Source organism: Vigna unguiculata, chromosome 3 (assembly GCF_037176805.1).
Source record: "Vigna unguiculata cultivar grain cowpea cultivar isolate G323 ecotype 2 chromosome 3, ASM3717680v1, whole genome shotgun sequence".
In the NCBI taxonomy this organism is placed as follows: Eukaryota; Viridiplantae; Streptophyta; class Magnoliopsida; order Fabales; family Fabaceae; genus Vigna; species Vigna unguiculata.
In genome coordinates this window covers 3235448-3256170 of record NC_140794.1, presented here as the reverse complement: position 1 = coordinate 3256170, position 20723 = coordinate 3235448, and the positions used below count along the sequence as shown (strand labels likewise).

The window sequence follows — 20723 nt, the reverse complement described above, 5'->3', positions numbered from 1 at the left end:
CTCACCGATGAGTGTCATGTGAGCGTCTTGTTTCTGGGATTAGAAATGCAGTCACGAGATTGGCAATGGAATGGAAGGTAATCCAGACATGTCCGACAAACTTCCGTGACGATGTGGGACCCCTCCCAACAAAAGAATGCTATTTCCCACCCAATACAGTTTTCAGCCAACAGTGCCAAACTTCAAACATTAACCCAATTTACTTCTACTTTTCATTCTTAAAGATTAAGGATAAAGATAACAGTAAGTCATGTGTGAATATTTTTATGCAGTGGAAGAAAAGACACTAATTGATGCACGATACAACATGCTCTATTGCCTACGCCACTCTTTTTTGTTCTCCACTTTAACTTCTAAGGAACAACATCATGCATCATATTTGTCCTCGCATGTAAGTGGGGGATTAGACAAGCTCAACCACACATTATACGATACATACAAAAAATTAACCTAAAAAAATTATGGTGGAACTCAAAATAGTGGTGTTAATTGGCTTTGTATACTACTTTTTTATTTTTAAATAATGTTATGTGGATTATGCATACGCAGTGCACTCAACACTGATAATGGATCGTGTCTTCTGAACTGTTCAGCTGAAATATCATCTATTAAAAATTCTCACGCCAATTCATTATTTCCTTCAATCCTCGGTATATCACAATCAGATGCTGAATTATCAGTTCTCGAACTCAATAATGAAAACATCTAATTTATTTCTTTGTTTTACTTTTGGTGTAAGCTTCGACTTGACAAATTCCTACTAAAATGTAATATTGGGATGAGTGATTCTGTTCAAACTTTATCCCTGACACACCATCTAATGGAATGAATTGAATCCAAAAGAAATTGACGGGCTACGTTTGGAAACATCGCCTTACAAGACACGTTCTTGTTATCACATTCACATGATGAATAAGAAATATATTATGTGGGGTAGCACAAAATGAAAGCAAACATAATGCAGAATAATAATTATGTATATATATACCTACATTGTCTTCTATGTAAACATACCAATAGCTTAACGCCGCACCAGTTCTCCCCTCAAGAATTCAGGTACAAGAACCACTCCATTTTACTCTTTATCTTTCTGTCCTTGCGGTGAGTAAAACAACATCTACTTCGACATTTTGGGTTACATATGAAAAATTTGTCATGTGAAGTTTGGCAGGTCATGGATGTGTTGTTGTTATTATGTGTTCTTCTGGTTGCTTTGCCAAACGTGGCTGTAGTGGAGAGTCGCAAAGCTCCAGTTTTGGACTACTTTGAGTATTGTGCTCTGAGCTGCAGAGCTTATAGTGCCTCATTGGAAGAATTTGGGGGTGTTGGTGATGGAACAACTTTGAACACCAGAGCTTTTCAGGCAGCCATAGATCATCTGAGTCAGTATGCATCTAGTGGAGGGTCTCAACTTTATGTTCCCCCAGGAAGATGGTTAACCGGCAGCTTCAATCTCACCAGCCATTTCACTTTATTCCTACACAAGGATGCTGTGATTCTTGCCTCTCAGGTCTGATACAGTAATTTCCTAATGTTATGTTTTTCTTCACTTAATGTGATTTAAGTGTATTGATATCATGTTTGTTTTGAAACTGTTGTATCAGGATGAAAATGACTGGCCAGTGATTGATCCCTTGCCATCTTACGGTAGAGGGAGGGACACCCAAGGTGGAAGGTTTAGCAGCCTAATTTTTGGGACCAACCTCACTGATGTTATCATAACTGGTAAAGAAAGTTGTTCTTTTGAGATTACAAATTTTGTCCAACTGAGAATTTGCTCCATTTAATTACTGAATCAAAATTTGTTCGTAGGGAACAATGGCACATTGGATGGACAAGGTGATCTCTGGTGGCAAAAATTCCACAAGGGGGAGCTCAATTATACCAGGCCTTACCTGATTGAAATCATGTACTCAGATAATGTTCAGATATCCAATCTCACTCTGGTGAACTCTCCATCGTGGAATGTTCATCCTGTATACAGCAGGTTCATCTTTTCTTCACCTATTATCTTTAATAATTGACTCTGCAACTGTTTCTAATTTACTATAATGTTTCCTGTTTCTAATTAACATGTGAAATTTAATGCAGCAACGTTGTTGTTCAAGGGATCACAATTCTGGCTCCTGTGACATCTCCAAATACAGATGGAATCAACCCTGGTAAGTTAGAATACATCTCCATATCTTGTTCTAGATAATAAAACAGTTCATAATAAGGTTTATGGTTTTGGTGCAGACTCTTGCACAAACACAAGAATTGAAGACTGTTATATTGTGTCCGGGGATGACTGTGTGGCTGTGAAGAGTGGTTGGGATGAGTATGGTATAGCTTATGGAATGCCAACAAAGCAGCTTGTAATCAGAAGACTCACTTGCATTTCTCCATTCAGTGCTGTGATTGCTTTAGGGAGTGAGATGTCTGGTGGGATCCAAGATGTGAGGGCTGAGGACATTGTGGCCATAAATTCAGAATCAGGGGTTAGAATCAAAACTGCTGTGGGAAGAGGAGGGTATGTTAAGGACATATATGTTAGAAGAATGACCATGAAAACCATGAAATGGGCATTTTGGATGACAGGAAATTACGGGTCACATGCTGATGACAAGTATGATCCTAATGCTCTTCCTGTGATTCAGAACATAAACTATCGTGATATGGTTGCGGAGAATGTCACTATGGCTGCGAGGCTGGAGGGTATCTCTGGAGACCCTTTTACTGGAATCTGCATATCTAATGTAACAATTCAACTGGCAAAGAAGGCTAAAAAAGTTCCATGGACTTGCACTGATATTGATGGGATTTCAAGCGATGTCACTCCTGCACCATGTAATCTGTTGCCAGAACAAGGAGAAGAGAAGATTGGAGCATGTACCTTCCCAGAAGAAAGCTTGCCAATAGAAGATGTCCAGGTTCAAACGTGCACTTACAGTAGGAATTTATGATAGTGTAAAAGGAATGGCTCAGTTCAATGCAAACAATGTCATACTTCAAAAATTGTATTTAAAACATTGTGTACTTATCAAGACTCTGTACAAGGACAATGACAACAAATGATTTAGAAATGAGTCAATAATAAATACACATGTTTGTATTTGTCATCTCGTTATGAAATTAACTGTTTTTTCCCTCTTGCGTAAACCCTGCAAAATATAATAAGTAGGTAAAAGCAACGAGCACATAATTTTTTGATTGCTATTGCTGAGGCAGATAGTTTCATTATGCAGACTTTAGTGTTACTTTAACATATCACTTTGCCACACTCAACCGGTCAACCAGTTCACAAGAAGAATCGCCAATCACCATACGTGAAAGTTAAGCATCTTTGCAATGTAACAAACGGTGTCATGTCCAAACATTGAAAGTGGAAAGTGAAATTTAAAGATGGTTGTGATGAAATAAGAGAGGGTACGTGCGTGCTCCCTATACCTCCAAAAGAAAACTTGAGCGAGCACAATACAACACAGCTTTTTTATTACTCTTATAAAGGCCTGCGACATCCAACTAGATTTCTAACGATTACCCATTTTCCAGGAGAAATTTGTTGGTGTAGGACTAGATTACAAGAAAAGAGAACTTGAATTTGTCCCTAGCAAATCGTCTTGGTGTTGCACAGGCAATACATTTAAGGTGAAAGAGGTTCATCTTGTTACATTTATACAAATAAGAAAGAATTACTGGCAGGGTGGATCTGGATTGAACTTCACCGATTCCCTCCAAATGAGCTCCTTCACGTGCTCTTCAGTGCATGTTGGCTGATCAAAATCAAAACTGAATGGCCTGGGACAGACTGGTTCATCATTGATGTTATGGAGTGATGAAAGATAAGGGTGACATAGTGCCTCATCAACTGCAAACAATGAAAATACCTCACAAACATGAAACAAATGAGGCCATTTATAGGAAAACTATAAACCTACCTTGGAACTTAGATTCTATGAGAATGCATACCTGTAATGCGTTTGTTTGGATCAAATATGAGCATCTTCTCTAACAGGTCCAATGCCTCAGGCAACATGTTTGGGAATCTGGAGGAGAATTTTTGCTTCCGGTACTGTGGAAGCTGTCTGATGTATCTTCTGGCATTATCACTTCGGAGAAATTCTAGGCTTGCATCATCAGGTGAACCTAATAACTTTTGAACAAAAGGAAAACATAATGTATGAATGGTGTTACCCTTAATATCCTTTTTATTGCTACAAAAATATACCAATATTTTGTTTTGATTCCTTTAACTTTCTTTTTGATGATCCTAAAAAGTTCCAACTTCCCTTTTTGGTCCTTACCATCTTCTGTTACAAAAAATGCATATTGATTCCATCCAGTATTGTTGAGTTAGCATTTCTGTAATGTGGTGTTAACATGTGACAGTGCTTGACCCTTTTGGCTTTTGTAACAAAACAGATCGAAATGTTTAAACTATATAGGGATCAGAATAAATTTACAGGAACTTATAACAAAAACTACGCGTTTCTCTAGTTGGTTGATAATAACCACATTCAAAAAGTATTGGAAATGGCACATGTAGGAAATGGAATACATGAGTGAGGAACTTGACATGATCATAATTGGAAGCACCAAACCAAAACCATACCTCTGTTATAAGCCTTAATTGGTGAACATAGTCTTTGCCAGGAAACAAGGGTTCTCTGGTCATAATTTCACCAAGTATGCACCCAACAGACCAAACATCAATTGCAGAGGTGTACTCGGAACAGTTAAGGAGCAATTCAGGGGCACGGTACCATCGTGTGACTACATACTCTGTCATGAAATCTGTTTCGGTTGTTGTTCTTGCCAACCCAAAGTCCCCAATTTTAAGGTCGCAGTTTGCATTCATTAGTAAATTACTGGGCTTAAGGTCACGGTGCAAAACATTAGCTGAGTGCACATATTTCAGCCCACGTAACAGCTGGTATAAGAAGTACTGCAAAAGTTTCTTCCAATATCAATTCCACGCTTAATCTCAAACTCAATCAAAAGGAGCTTTTTTGTTTGAGTGAGTTATTTCTTATGATCATAGCAAATAAAACAAAACAAAAAAATCGATCTTTTTAAAAACACATACTACCAAAATGAATCATTTTAAAAATATGAAGTACCAAAACAATGTCTCAAAAATTCGACATGGTAAACCTATTTAACGTTGCTGCAACTGCTAACAACCGAGAATTGTAGAAGCCTAGAAGGGTTATATCTATATTGCTGGTAACCAGAGGTAGATACTGCATACTGATATGTTATGTAAAAAAATTGGATAATTCCATGCTAGAAAATATAACAAGAGGATGAAAACAAAATGTAATTAAGATCCAATAGTATATCATTTGAGTAAAACCTGGCAATGCTCTTCACCAAGAGTTTGGTCAGAATGAATTATGTGATGAAGATCAGTGTCCATCAACTCGTAAACAATGTACACATCATTGAAGGTCTCCCTTTTGGGGGGTCGTATGATATCCTTGATGCCAATGATCTGTGAAAGATGATAGCAATTTTAAGTATTTAAACAGAGAGAACAAGCTTCAGTAATGTAAACTGAGACTGTAAGAGATCAAAGTTCAATCGAATATGAAGGAATTAGGAAATGAGCACTTACATTTTCATGTTCCATGTGACGAAGGAGTTTGATTTCTCTCAATGTCCTCTTAGCATCAATTATATTGTCAAACGCGTTACCAATCTTCTTGATGGCAACTTGTTCGTGTGTTTCGGAATTAACAGCAGCACTAACAAAAAATATGGTTCAAGTGAACATAAATCTACTTGCAAGAATATATTTTAAGAAGCAAATAATCTGAAGAAGGAAATAAAACACTTACCAGACGATGCCATTAACGCCTCTACCAATTGGGCGAATAGGAGGCACGTACTTGGAAGACACCTCGAACAAGTTTCCATACACATTGTACTGTGCATATTTACCACCATGTGTGAGAACCCTTTTGATTTTTGCATCCCCAGAAGCTGAAGCAGCAGCAGAAGAGCTTGACCCTTTTGTGGCCATGTTCAATGTTCGAACTCCAAGAGCAAAAGGGTCTTCACCTTTTCAATCAAAATTAAAAAAGCTAAGCCACCCAATAGCAAACAGAAAATAGCATTTTTCACTGGTTGAGTTTATTAGTTGATGATGGGAACGTACGTAAATACAACTACCTTCCACCCAATTAGTACAAAAAAATATAAGATACTTGTGTGTTCATAGACCAAAGTTACGAGATAATTTTGACACATACACGAAAAGTGGTCGCAGAAGGTATCATAAAGGGAAAAAGTAGTTGTAGGATAAGTGAGTTGTAATAAAGCTTTTAATAGAAATCTGAAAATGGCGTTTTCTGGATCATGGGCTTGCCACTTGGATATTGATCATTCTACCTGTAAAAGTAAAAGCCTAAAATGTAACGTGATCTCTAAAAGCATAGGATTTGTCACGAGATGTTTGTTAATTTTCTTGCACTCATGCATCGTTAAAACTCTAGAAAATGGAAACCTGGCTCTTTTCTTTTTTAGGTACGTATACCCCTCAGAACCACGTCTCATTCTGAGTTCACGAATTGCCTGTGATAAGTTGCATGGTGAAACGTGTGCTGTGGTTGAAAGTACACCACGTATTGTACTTTATGGTGCGCAAAAGAGGGAAAAAAAATGGACGAGCTAAGTGAACATGAAATGAAAAAGGCTAGTTATAAAAAAATGTGTTGTTTTGGTGGCTTTAGGCCAATTCAAGACAAATAAAGTGTGCATAAGTTTCACGAGAGAGCTTGTATATCACTCTGAAGAAACTTAGATTGAAATCTGTTCTTCTTTTATGCCAAAATTCTATTATTCTGTGGTGATTGTTACTGGGGTGTGGTGTGTGAAAGGATTTGGATGGTGATCGACTCAAGTGCTGGTTTTTGTGTTCAAATTTTCAATGTGTAAATATGATGCAACTTATCTTGGTTGAAAACTTGAAGCTAAGCATTGTTGGAGAAAATGTGGCAAGCGAACGTCGAAATCAGCGTTTGACTTGCTTCATAACACATAAGATTCAGCCATTTTTTGTGCAATGCAGAAAAACTTAGATCCTGCAATTTTACATGTCAAGTGTAAGGTTACAAATTTCACTACACATAGCTGCAAAAAATGGAGAGAATCCGAACCTGTAGTAGTCTAATGAAGAAGACATGAAGTTATTACCTTCAATACTGTTTCTCTTTTCACATATCATTCCGTTTGTATGATTGCATAAAAAACTAAAAGAGACAGTGTCAGAGAGGAAGATTCTTAATCTTATATATTGTGTTAAATGTAATGAGATGTAAGAGCAATTCATGGTAATTAATTATTACAAGATGTTAATGTCAAGTGTAAGATGTTCTTCATATATTTGAATTTTTATTAAGAAAAACCAGTGCGCGTAATTAAAGCTACGTGGTGGTGTTGCGTTGAATTCGCTCACTTCAAATTCTGAAAATCTGCAGAGAATTGAATATCCATAAAAAGCAAGAAGGCACTGCTAAAGTAAAATGTAATAAGCTGCGAACAAGAAACATCCATGTCAGGACAGAAAATCACTCCAGAAGCAATACCTTGAGTATAAAAAGAAGAATTAATATTTCAGCAATTTATTTCATAGAATTAAAAATATAATAACTTTTAATATACAAATTATATTATAATTAAAATCTATAATAAATTGTTTAAATATATAAGTTATGTTTTAAATTTATAATAGATTATCTATATCATTTTGATGTTACAGTGTGATATAATAACATAATAACATGATATGCTAATAAAATTGCCATTTTAACAATAATAACACAACAAAGTATACAATATAACGTCATCAGATATTGAAATAAGAAAGTGATGTAGTTATAAGAATTAAAATAAATAAATAAATATATATATATATATATATATATATAAAATTAAAAGGATTAAAATGAAATAAGAACTTTTTTATTTATTTTAAGAAATGAATGTGTGGTTTATTATCACAGTTATAAAATAAGTACGAGCAAAGATGAACTCAACCTAACAAATCTATACAATTTAAATTTAAAATTTAAAATATACCTATAAATTCATAAATAATCAAATATTACTTTCGTGTCCAATGATTATAAAAGTGTAAACCAATATTATTTATTTTATCCAATTTTAACCATCTAGCATTATTTGCTCATCCGAACCAAATCAACAGTTCGTCCAATTTTTTTTTGGATTTCTTGGAAATGGGCGATTATTTATTTATTTTTAGGTCTCGTATAAAGGATCATCAACCTCTAATTTTCCAAATTGATTTTTTATCAATGAAAACCTTTCTTCTTGTAATGTTATAAATTTGAAGTTTTGTCTTCAAATGTATACAAAGTTCTGGAGTTTTAGTAAGAGAAAAATGTAATTAACTCTATTTTAGCCTTTCTATTTCTTCACAAGCTTAACTTTCGTCTTCCAAAACAAAATTTTCACACACAAAAGGATAGCCTATTAAGAAATTGGCCGTTGCTTCCTACATCCGTCAAATTTCCACCTCCACCCCATCAAAATGATTAAGGAAAATTTTTTCGATAATTAGTGGTGATTGCTTTCTAAAAAAATTCCAAAATTGTTTATAGTTATCCAAAAAATAAATTTCAAAAGTGATAAGGTGCTGGAAGAAATATGACGGTACAAAAAGCAATAGCCTAACAAATTTCTTCCAAAGACTAACTGAAAAAAGATTAAAAAAAAAACGAAGAAACACCAAGACAACTGACCCAATAAAAAATTGTTGACCTTAGCATGGCAGATTTGAAAACGTATAATAAAGAAAAAATACAAAATAAAAAAATTGCATAGTAATTTTTCTTTTAAAATCTCTGGCGTCTACACTGCATTGATTAAAGGGATTTTCACGTCATAATTCATTAGGCATGAATAGTGCATTGATTATTCTGTTTTCCTTCACGTGCGGGCTAAAATTTGGCAGTAAGTCCGAAATATGCAATGTAGTAACGAAAGTTCTGGCCAACTGCAAGCATTAGAAGTTGGCTCTAGACTGAACAGAAACGAGGGATGTAACACTCCATTAGTAGAAACTCAATTCAAAATCTTCATTGAACGATAAACTGAATATAAACTCTTAAGCTGATAAAACAATCAATAGGAGAGGGTAATCTATCATTAACTCCAACTACAGGCACATTCTCTAGAAAATTAAACAAAAAATAAAACACAACATTATCCTTAAGGAAGATTAGAACTGGTTGGCGCTCCAAAACCACCAGATCCACGACCAAAGCCAGGCCTTCCGCCAGAACCCTGCAAATATGGTAAACCAATTACGAGGGAAAACAATACAGAAAAAGAAAACAAAAGTAAATCTACACAGCACAAAAAATGTCCCAAGCTCATACAAATATAGTTATCAACATTAGAACTTAACTGCTTCACGAATCTACCATAACTTAAATTACAAAGCCTAATGATCAGCCACATGACACTTAAATCAGTTTAAAATGTTCTATACTGCACAAAAAATTCCCAACATTGACAAAAATTTCTGATCAGTTTCATCAATTACTCGACACTATTGATGAGAAATATATTGCACATGTACAAATCCGATTTGTCAAATCGTATGAGTTCCCAACCCAGTATTTGGTTTCACATTTTCTACAACAAAAAGGAACAAATCATAGGAAATTATAAGTATTCCCAGTCAATTTGATTACAGTTAAACTAAGACATAATAAAGCAAAATGAATCAACCTTCCTTGAAAAAGTTAATTTTAACCTATTCATGTCAACTTGTTCAAAAGTTTGCAAGTGCTTGAAAACTAATACTTATCTAAGACAAGAGCTCTACTACGGTAAAAAATAACCCAAACTGAGCACAACTATAAACCATTTCTTCCAGCGAAGGCAACCATAGGAGCCTATAAATCTTTTTCACATAAATAATTTAACTTGAACCATAATTTAATATCTCTGGAATTCCACACTACATGGCAAAGAAAAAAAATTCAAAGATTTAAACGGAAACGACCATACACATACGAACGACAGGCAGATACATTGGACTAACAAATCATTTGATTTCACAAACTACCATCATCAAATGCAACTACCATTGTAACAGCAACATTATAACCAATCAGGAAAACTTCACAATCACCTTACCCAAATTTACTCATAATTTTAACACAAGTTCAATAAGCATAACCCAACCCTAGCCACAAATATACTCTAGGTAGTTTAAAACTTGAGAACAGGCATAGTCCTAGTCACTAACATAGCCTAGTGATGAAAATGAGAATAAAAACAAGATATAGGAATGAAGGGATTTAAAAGAAGCGAGGTTTTAAATCTTTTCACATAAATTAATTAATTTTACTTGTGTTTCAACTTGTTCAGAACCTCTCCACAAAAGGACCTATAACTTATAAGGGCTTGGAACAAAATACTTATCCAGACTAAAGCTCTATAAGTTATAGGCTAATTCAAAATGAGCTAAAATAAAAATCATTTCTTCAAATAGGAAGCCGTATAAGTGCATACCATGTAGAACGCATTCAATGAAAAAAAAAGACAACACACAATGATGATGAAAACTAAGTCAAAAGCAAATGACAATCAAGATTACACTAAAATAAACAAAAGATTAATTGCAGCGAAAAATAGGATTACCCCAAAAGAGGGTCTGTAATCAGCAGGAGCTCCTCCCTTGTCTCCTCCAAAGTCCCCACCGCCTCGGGGACCTCCACGGTATCCATCACGATCACCACCAAATCTACGCTCACCCTCAAAGCGTGGTGGGCCCCTGTTCAAAACGCCACAAATCAGGCTCATTACAATCAACTAATAGAAATAGTAACTATCAGTTAATTATAACCAAATCCCTACATCTCTTGTACTCAGTTAAGCTAGTTAAGCTCATAGTACCACACTATGATACTAATCCTACTATACATGATATTATTCAATCATTTACAGTGATTTTCTTCGCATACCTAGGGCGATCACCGGATGGGCCGCCAAAGGGCCTGCCAGGTGGCTTGGCCTGTTTCTTCAAAGTGGCAGGGACAATTTCGGAAGGAAGGTTAAGATAAGTTCTGAGAAACTCTATGCCATCATTAGTGAGGAACCAGTAGTAATGCATCCAAGCAAAGGTCTCCCTCACGTATTCGCGAGATTTGAAACTCTGCATCAGCTTAATCACCTGCAGATTAGGCACATCAATCTCAGGGTGCTTCGCCAAATTGAAGTCCTTCTTCGCAAAGCAAACTCCCTCTGCACCATCAACACCGAGAAAAGGTCAGACTACTTATTCCACGAGATGAAACCCTAACGAACAAACACGAATGATGATAAACTATAATGGACCTACCTTGGAAGAGGTACTTGCAGATCTCCTTACGGTTCTTCTCCGGGATAATCTGAACATATAAAAATGCACGCAAGTGTCTGCGTCAGAGTGAAAATTGAACGAAACATTGAAAATTTTTGGGGATAACGAATTTGTGAACATACCATTGTGTGAGAAGGTGAATGAAGAAGAAATGGATGCTGGGAAACAGAGCTCGGCGTCCACACTGTTATCTTTGCTGCCTTGTGGCGTATAAACCCTAAATTCTCACTTGATCGATTTTTCGTATTAAATGGGCCTATTAATGGGCCGGACTGGCTCATTAGAGCACGACCTATAAACACATATTTGGCCTTCACTTATCTATGAACCCATGTGGGGGCTTTTCCCTGCACCTCCAAAGACTTCTACTGCACCTTCAAATATTAATTGCACTGTCTATTTTACCTTTCTGACTCACCTCTCTCTTAATTAGGTAAAAGTAATTAAAATATTTATTGAGGTAGGTGAACTGAAAGTTGAGACTTGAATTTGGTTGTTGCGCCTTGCGCCCTTCTCCCCCTCGACAAGTCACTTTCATTGTTGTTTTCAGAACCTCTATTGTTTTCACTGTGAATTGTGTTGCACTTTCGCTGCTCAGGTTTATCAAAATGTTGTTTCATTTTTCAGTTATTTAAGTTATATCTTCTTAAGGTATGTAAGTTATTGTTGGACGTCCATCATCCATCATTTTGAAATACTATATTATGCATTCAACTTTCATATATCAACCATTTTATACAATAGGCTTTGTATATATGGAATACCAAATGCATTTTTTGTATATAGTGATGCATGTTTGTGAATGGTTATGAATGGGTGATTTGTGTTTGAAGATATTGATAGATAACATCGAAAAGAGAAAAAAAAAATTTAGAAAGCATAAACCCGACTTTCGACATCCGGTTATGCCTGATTTATAAATCCGGTTAAAAATTTAAACGGATTTTGGCATCCGGTTTTTCATGTACACATACACCAGTTTTCGAAATCCGGTTACGTAAAAACGGATTACATTACACGGATTTCGATATCCGGTTAAATTTTTTAATTGTTTATATTTTTTCTGATTCATTATATATTTTATTTAATTTATATTTCTTTTTCCAACTTTTAAAAATAAAATCTTTTGTTAAATATTTTTAATAAAAATATAAAACAAATCAGTGGTAATGATAACCACAAATTTCATTTTACACAAACCGGAAATCGAAATCCGGTATTGATTTTGGATTTTTTTTATTTAGTTTTAGGTATAATATTTTATTTATTTGACATATTTGTTTTATATTTTTATTTTTAATTTTATTAATTGGTTAAAAATTTAATTTCCTTTTAATTTAATGTTAAATAGTTTTTTAATAATTTTTTTATTTGTTATTTTTTAAAATTTTATATTTAATGTTTATTGTTTTAATAATTTTTTTTATGTTCTGTTTATTTTTTAAAGTTTTTTTTATTGTGTATCATATAATTTTTTATATGTAATGTTATTTTTCAATTTATTTTTTTAAATTTAAAAATATTATTCATTTATAATTATTTTAAATTTTTATTGTGTATCATATAATTATTTATATGTATTGTAATTTTTTATTTTTCAAATTTTTAAAAAAATTATAAATATTATTCATTTATTAATTATTTTAATTTTTTATTATGTCATGTAGGTGATTATAATCTCTTCATATATAAAGATGAAAGATTTTCATTTGAGTTATTTGGATTCATTAATAAATTTGAGTTTGATGTCAAATTTCTCCTCTTTTATTAATGATATATGCGAAGAGGATTATACAATATATGACTAAAAAATATATAAAAAATAAAATTAAAAATATAGTAATTAAATGAATAAAAAAATTAACAAATTAAAAAAAATAAAAATAAATACATAAAAGCTGAAGTTTAAAATTCAAGAAATAATAAATATTAATAAAATATATATTTTAAAAACAATTAAACAATAACTAAATAATATTAATCAAATTCAAATTAAATTTTATATATAAAATAAATAAATAAAGTAAACTACCGACATTAGAATGCCGGTAACTTTAAAAAAAGATTTAGTTTAACAACCGGATGATTGCCGGTATATAATTTTATTTAATATAATTATACTAACAACTAATAAATAAGTAAAGTTAACTTTAAAATAATTAAATATAATTAATCTAGATATTATAAAGACAATATATTAAATAAATATTTATCATTATTAATTAAAAAATAACAAAAGTAAAAATAACTATAAAATATGTAACTTAAAAGATATACAAAAAATTAAATTAAAAATAAAGTAATAAAATGAATAAAAAATTAAAAAAAATAGTAAAAATAAATACATAAAAACTCAAGTTCAGAATTAAAAAAAATAAGAAATATTAATAAAATATATTCTAAAAACACTTAAACAATAACTTAATAATACTAATGTGAAATTAAATTAGATTAAATTTTACATGTAAAATAAATTAAAAAAAAACTAACGGAATTGAAATGCCGGTATACAAATATCAATTTTAAATAAAAAAGTTATTAACGTACCAGATTTCTATTGCCGGTATATAGTTTTATTTAATATAGAATTAAAATTAAATAATTAATATATGATATAAAAAATTTGAAATTAAATTTTATAAATAAATAAAAACATTAAGAGGTAACAAATATTAAATAAGGCAAAATTATTCGAAAATAATTAAATTTTATTAATCTACATATTATAAAATAAAATATTTTAAATAAAAATTTATCATTATTAATTAAAAATTAACAAAGTAAAAATAACTACAAAATTTAAAATAATAAAATTTTATTTAACGTACTTATATAAAATATAAATAATCTAAAATTAAATAATTAATACATAAATTATAAAATAATAGAAATTAAAACTTATAAACAAATGAATAAAAAAATACGAAAATTTAAATTATCAGCGGATTACCAATGCCGATTCAAAAGAAGATGATTTTGGATTTCTTAACCGAGCTTCGATTGCCGGTAGAAAATTAAACCGAGTTTCGAATGCCGGTAGAAAATTAAACGGGTTTACAATGGTGGTCCACAAATAAAACGGAGTTTGAATTTCGTTTAATCACTCACCGGATTTCAAATGTCGGTGCACTATGGGTTACGAAAGTTCAAGTTTTTTACCGGGTTTAGAAAGCCGGATAAATATTTTACCGGGTTTCGAAATCCGTTCTACCTAAATCCATTTTTAACTTCTACGAACGATGCTATAAATGATGTTACACGATATATTTTTTCCATGTTGAAACAATAAGCATATTCATCTACATCTCCAAGTATATTCAAACAATAATCATAAATACAAGTATATTCAAATAATAATCATAAATAGAAGAATAATGCTTACTGGAAAAAGAAAGAACCTTTCCTTGCAGATTTTCATAGCGGCTGGTGCGGCTTTGGATGCAAAGGGTCTCCCCTAGCAGTTGAAGCTTTGCTTTCAATTTGGGGGTGTGAGATTAAAGGTAACTTTTATTAAAGAGAGACTGGAAGACGGATTTATGACAGCCGTGAGTTAAGAGTAGAGAATCTTTTTTAATTTTTTTTTACCGTTCAACAATAAAAGGTTTAGAGGATATTATTGAAATTTTGAAATTTTTGGGGGTGTAGTAGAAGTCTTTGGAGGTGTAGGGAGAAGCCCCCACCCATGTTTATAGTTGTTATTTTTGCACTAGAACTTTTTGTATATAACACCAATAAAATTATTAAATTAGATTTTAATATATTTATTTTATTTAGTTATTTATATTAATGTGTGAGATATACATAAAAGCTTTTAGTTTGGAAATATTGAAGAGAAAATATATAGATTTAAAAAATTAATTAAAAATATATAAATATTTTTATAGAAGAAATATCTAGAGTTGATAAATAGACACCTTAAAAAAAAATCCTTTAAAATAACATAACTACCCTCATAATGAAGAAAAATAACGATTAAAACCGTGGTCTGTTAATAAAATGAAAAATACATTAAATAACGGCCTATGATCAATGTAAGTGTGATTACATAAATTAGACAATTAATCGTTTTAAGAAAAATAAGGTTGTTATTGGATGTTGTATTTGATCTTTTAGTCTTTGTAAATAACTGATTACGAGTGTGTAAAATATTAGTAATACTAAAAATAATAAATTATACTTTTTTAACATGTTCAATTATTTATATTTGATTCAGGAATAGGTTTTGAAAATATAAAATAATCAATTATATTTACATTGAAATAATATATTATCTTATTATTCCTGTTTTCTGCTAATATTTCTGTCAAATGATTTGCGAAAAAATATGCATTTAATCAATGCATTTATATATTTCAAACACGAAAATACTCCAATTCCATTGTTATTATTAAGTTTACAGACTATAGTTAAAGCTTTATATACACTGAAATGAAATGTTGGCTCAATTTGAAGATGATTCAAAAAATATAGTTTGGGAGAATGGAAAAAGAGCATGGTTCCACCCCTCTTCCCTTTTTACTTGATCTCTCTTTGAATTAGCCTCGAGGTTGTAATTTGTGGTTGTATAAAAACAACAAATCTATTTAACAATCTCTATTTAAGGTTGGTTTCAAAAGAATCAATATTAATTAATTGGTGTTTTAAATTCGGAGTTGTTGAATGTCAAAATAATAGTACCCATATTCCAATCCGCTTGCATAATTTTAATTTATAGTTTGTAAACTAGCGAAACGTATTCTTTCACTTCTCCCTCAAACAATAATTTGGAACCCAGACTCATTCGAACAAGTTATTGCAAACTAAAATCTAAATGGTTTTTGTCATTTTAAATGAAATTTGGTTAAAATTATGAGTGAAATCAAGGAATTTACCTGAAGTTGAAAACTTTGATTAAGGAATCACGTAAATATTTAGTATCAAATTTTTAATCCAGGATAAAAGTCATATATGTTTTTAGTTCTACCAGTGATGACTAACTTGGTCTTAATTTGTGAAAACCAAACAGTAATTTTTTTTTCAGAAGCACATTTGTCTCACCGTTCTTCCAAACAAACTATTAATTTGTACATAAAATATTAAGTTAATTTATATTTTCCAAAATAAGATCTGGGTACCAATATATCCTAAGTTGTCAAATTTATTAAAGTTTTTATATAGGAGTATCAACCATTTTTAACTCTTACAAGTTAATTGTGTTCTATACAAAACCGGTTCTGTTGAATCTAGGACAACAAATAGAGAATTCGGTAATAAAAGCGACTTTAATAGTTATGTACACGTAATTTGTTGACATCATAACCCAACTAAAAATTTGGTTATATTTTATAATTTGCAGTATAATTATTATCAAACTGAGTAAATTTAAAGTACATAGCATTTTGAGATTGAATAATATTATTTTTCATTATTAATGTATAATTTATTTTGACATTGAAAATATTTAGGGTTTAGGGTATTATGATTGAAAGGGCATTATTATCGTTGTTGATGAAACCAAATTAACCCGCGCCACTATGAAGTGGGAAACTAATCAATGCATGCACAGCCTTTATGCAGAATCTCTTTTTCTCCATCTTTTTGCATTTGGTGTTTTTGGGACTTGCGAATTGGGGGACATACATGTGATAAGTCAATGTTTTTTTTTTCACTTTTTCTCTTTTTCATAGACAGGTTGGTGTAAAAGGACATGTAAATGCAAAGAACAAAAACTCATTATTGTCGTCCACAAGCAACATCACAGTCAAACGATAGAGCTAAAGAACGAAATTGCTGATACCAAGATTAATCTCTACCAGATAATAATCACAAAAAAATCTGTGTTAGAACAAAATAAAAAGATATAAGAAGACACAGAATTATGTGATGCGGGCAAAACCCATGCATTATTATCATTTGAAAATCCAACACATGTACAGTCAAATATCTAGCAACTGGAAGATGCTTTACATGTCTTCAAAATAAAGCTTTTGCTGCTGCTGCTGCTAGTTGCAATCACCTTTATTTTCTTTCTTTTTTTTCCCTCTTGCACGTCAAAAACACCCAACAAACATCACCATTGGTTACATACAATACATATTTTTCTTCTTACCTTCAATCACATTAATCACAATCTTTACAAATCAGCAATCGAAAGAAAAAAACGTGCATATCCTCTGCAAATTCACAAAGCTTGGCCTGGACCATTTCGTGAAAATGTCTTCCTAGCTAGTCAGAGAGGTCATAGAAGAAAGTGGGGACACCTTCCACAATCATTTTAATCTCACAAAGAAGAAGGAAAAGGAGAAAGTGTGTTTGCTTCCACATTTGCCGAATTTGGTCCTAGTTCTTCCCCACCAATATGTCCTTCAACGCTGTCCCAGAAGAGAAAGTTAGGACATTGCTGCTGCGTTTCCACCCATTCATTTAAACCTTGCCTCTGCAGGCACTCCAGTGCTATATCTCCTTGCTCCTCCATGGTACAAGGTTGTACCTCAATCGGGACCATGTTGTCCACGTTCTCTATCAATGGTGGCAAATAATTTGTGGTGTCCAAGCCCACAGTCACTGTTAGAGGAGGAAGCGCCTGAACCTGATGGTGGCTCAACCATGTTTCAGTGCTCAACCCCACCGCATCTTGAAAATTTTCAGCTCGCACACTGTTGCAGTCTGTCGCTGGGCCTTCCAGTGAAGGTGTCTCGAACATGAACAGAGGGCATGTTGAGGAAAACAAGGTTTCTTGAAGTGGTGGTTTTGTCTGTGGATTATCTAGGTTGGAAGAAAAGTGGCCAAGTAGATTGGAACTGTAGCTGAACTGGGAAGGATTGTGATCGATACTTTGTGCAATAGTGGTTGAAGACACTGAAGTCTTTCTTATTTTCTTTTTTATCCATGAGTTCCAATAGTTCTTTATTTCATTGTCCGTTCGACCTGGCAAGTGGCTTGCAATGTGTGCCCATCTGCATTTCACAGATTCAATAATCAATATGGAATTCTATAGCAGATGCTTATAGATCTATATATAATCAAGCAAGTTTAGACATATACTAAGAAAAAGAAAGAGAGAAAAAGTGTACATAAAACCCTTGTATATATTTTTTAAGACACTGTATAGTTTCTCTCTGTATAATTTGGAAACATTTGTGTGAAGAAAAACCTGATAGTGGAAAATGAATAGTAAGATAACGTTTTAGAAGTATATACAGATCTATATCATCTATATATATAAGACTGAGAAGGTGGAGAAGAGAATATAGGGCTGAAAGTATTGATCTATTGACTTCCCTAGAAATGAATTTGCTTCTGTATAGATAAAACGGGACAACTTTTGCCATTACTTTTTGACTGCGATATTTATGTGAAAAAAGAACTTAAGCAATAGATACAGATAATTGAGAATGGTGTGGATTGTATGATGTTTAAATAATGGAATTGAATGAGAAATCTGGCTCATTTTGTCTGCTCCAAATATACATGGAGACTAGAAGTGCAATGCTGGTTTTATACCTAGTTTATTTGTTTATCAGAACTGAAATTGAAAGATGAAACATAAGGAATGCCTTAATAAGCCATCATCATAAGTCCTTCGTTAATTTATATAACAATCAATGAAAATCATAACAAATTTCATAATTTCCAAACTTTCTTTTTTTTGCCTAATAGAGAGCTATTAAACTCAACTCAACGACAGCTAATGATGTCGTATATAGGACCGAGAAGAAGGCATGTGTATTGTGACAGTAGGGCAGAAAATGCAGGAAGATAAAGCAAGAGAAGGATTGAAGTGATGATGATGATTCAAAATTCTGGGTATAGCATAAAGCTATATAGTGTAATTCAAACCTGTTGCCTACGACCCCGTGAAGGCTTATAATTAACTTTTCCTCCTCTGGTGTAAACCTGCCTCTCCTAATATCAGGTCTCAAATAATTAATCCATCTCAAGCGACAACTCTTGCCACACCTTTGAAGCCCTGAAAGCCAATTAATCAAGCACAGATCAGAAATTATAAACACTACACTCACAGGGATTCTGGTCCTTTAAACTTAATCACTCAAATAAACATATATCAGAAACAACTTAATCAACAATGAGAAAAGTCTTAATTAGATTTTTTTCGTAAATAATATTATTTTTTTGAATTATATATACTGAAAAAGAAATTGTTGAATTGATTTAAATATTGTTATGAAAAGGAGAAAGAAAGAAAGAAGAACAGACCAGCTTTTTCTGGAACTTCACTCCAGCAGCCGTATCCATGAGTTGTGATGTATCTGATGAGTTTTTCATCTTCCTCGGGAGACCAAAGTCCTCTTTTAACCTTCTGTTGGTTGCAGCAAGAATGGTGACCCATATTTCTAGGCTTCTTGCTCTGTCGTCTTCTTTTTCCTTCTTTTATATTCTTGTTCCCTAAGTGGCTTCTATTGCCTGGATCAAATTTGTGTGCAATAGTTAAAGACTCTCTTTCCTCCCCCTCCTTTTAAAAGTACATGCCCTAGCCGACATACATTCAGAAACCTCATGTGGGCTCCATGCAGGGGACCCACACCTCCATCTAACCCTACAATGACGTTCCATCAACCTAACTCCATATATTGCTAACTATTCATTACTGTGTAACCATTTCTACGTACCTCTAGAGTGGAGCACTTACGTAACCAAACTTCCTCATACACCACTACATATCTAAAACCCTCGCTCTTTTCTCTTCTCCGCACATCTTTCAAATCCAAAACAAAAAGAGGGATAGAGAAGAAAACGAGAGGCTTGGTAATAATAACATCTTTTGCCGGTTGTTTATGCACCTTCTTCGCCCTGTCTGCTGCAACTATACACTACTGGATTCTCTCTCTGATATCGACTTCCAGGATTATTTCCACATTATTATCTCCAAGCTAATCACTAATACTTTATTTAATGCTTCCCACCACACATTAAACTTATACATTTTTTCTATTACTTATAATTATTTGTTGGACATTTATTAAATAAAATAAATTTATGATTACCACTTTATTTATAAAATTAAGTTAAATTTAAAGTTTGATTCTTTATATGATATTAAAATCATGAAATAAAATATATTTTAATAAGAATTTTGTTGTTCGTTGAATTTCTCGTATTATTATTATTAATTAATATCTGGTCTCATTTCTATGTATACATACTTTAATTTTATAAAATTTAAAGTTTAAAGTTCACGTGTTGATATTATCTGTATTTTTAATTTGTACCATGTATGAAAATTCATCGGACGAGCAATAGATAATACAATACTAAACTAGTTTCAAATGAACTTGGTCGAAATGAACTTAAAAAAACTCAAGGTAAAAAAATGTGTCAGTAGTTTTCCTACCACACGGAACGA

The 20723-nt window shown here is 32.5% G+C and overlaps 4 protein-coding genes across 6 annotated transcripts; 1 reads left to right on the top strand and 3 right to left on the bottom strand.

Annotated features, from left to right (window-relative positions):
- Positions 1-651: 651 nt before the first annotated feature.
- LOC114178367 (putative polygalacturonase) lies at positions 652-3101 on the top strand. 3 transcript variants are annotated; one of them, XM_028064221.2, is made up of 6 exons: positions 652-1056; positions 1172-1510; positions 1605-1725; positions 1813-1987; positions 2092-2162; positions 2239-3101. In XM_028064221.2, exons 2-6 carry the CDS (start codon positions 1175-1177, stop codon positions 2943-2945), a joined length of 1410 nt encoding a protein of 469 aa, XP_027920022.1. In that variant the 5' UTR covers positions 652-1056; positions 1172-1174; the 3' UTR covers positions 2946-3101. The 3 variants fall into 3 exon arrangements, with proteins under 3 accessions (XP_027920022.1, XP_027920021.1, XP_027920020.1); XM_028064220.2 differs by having other exon boundaries at positions 654-1056; positions 1164-1510; XM_028064219.2 differs by lacking the exon at positions 652-1056 and having other exon boundaries at positions 1080-1510.
- Positions 3102-3443: 342 nt separating this feature from the next.
- Positions 3444-6175, bottom strand: LOC114178368 (mitogen-activated protein kinase homolog MMK2-like). The gene is made up of 7 exons (XM_028064222.2): positions 6157-6175; positions 5823-6045; positions 5600-5729; positions 5339-5476; positions 4595-4927; positions 3952-4135; positions 3444-3850 (listed from the first exon to the last, which is right to left on the bottom strand). Exons 2-7 carry the CDS (start codon positions 6005-6007, stop codon positions 3675-3677), a joined length of 1146 nt encoding a protein of 381 aa, XP_027920023.1. The 5' UTR covers positions 6008-6045; positions 6157-6175; the 3' UTR covers positions 3444-3674.
- A 2854-nt stretch (positions 6176-9029) lies between these two features.
- LOC114178309 (small ribosomal subunit protein eS10z-like) lies at positions 9030-11662 on the bottom strand. Its single transcript, XM_028064140.2, has 5 exons — positions 11503-11662; positions 11360-11408; positions 10983-11262; positions 10660-10792; positions 9030-9291 (listed from the first exon to the last, which is right to left on the bottom strand). Exons 1-5 carry the CDS (start codon positions 11659-11661, stop codon positions 9217-9219), a joined length of 696 nt encoding a protein of 231 aa, XP_027919941.2. The 5' UTR covers position 11662; the 3' UTR covers positions 9030-9216.
- Positions 11663-17235: 5573 nt separating this feature from the next.
- LOC146887424 (transcription repressor MYB4-like) lies at positions 17236-19818 on the bottom strand. The gene is made up of 3 exons (XM_085671255.1): positions 19577-19818; positions 19199-19328; positions 17236-18315 (listed from the first exon to the last, which is right to left on the bottom strand). The coding sequence occupies exons 1-3, from the start codon at positions 19707-19709 to the stop codon at positions 17640-17642; spliced, it is 939 nt and encodes a 312-aa protein (XP_085527381.1). The 5' UTR covers positions 19710-19818; the 3' UTR covers positions 17236-17639.
- Positions 19819-20723: the final 905 nt, after the last annotated feature.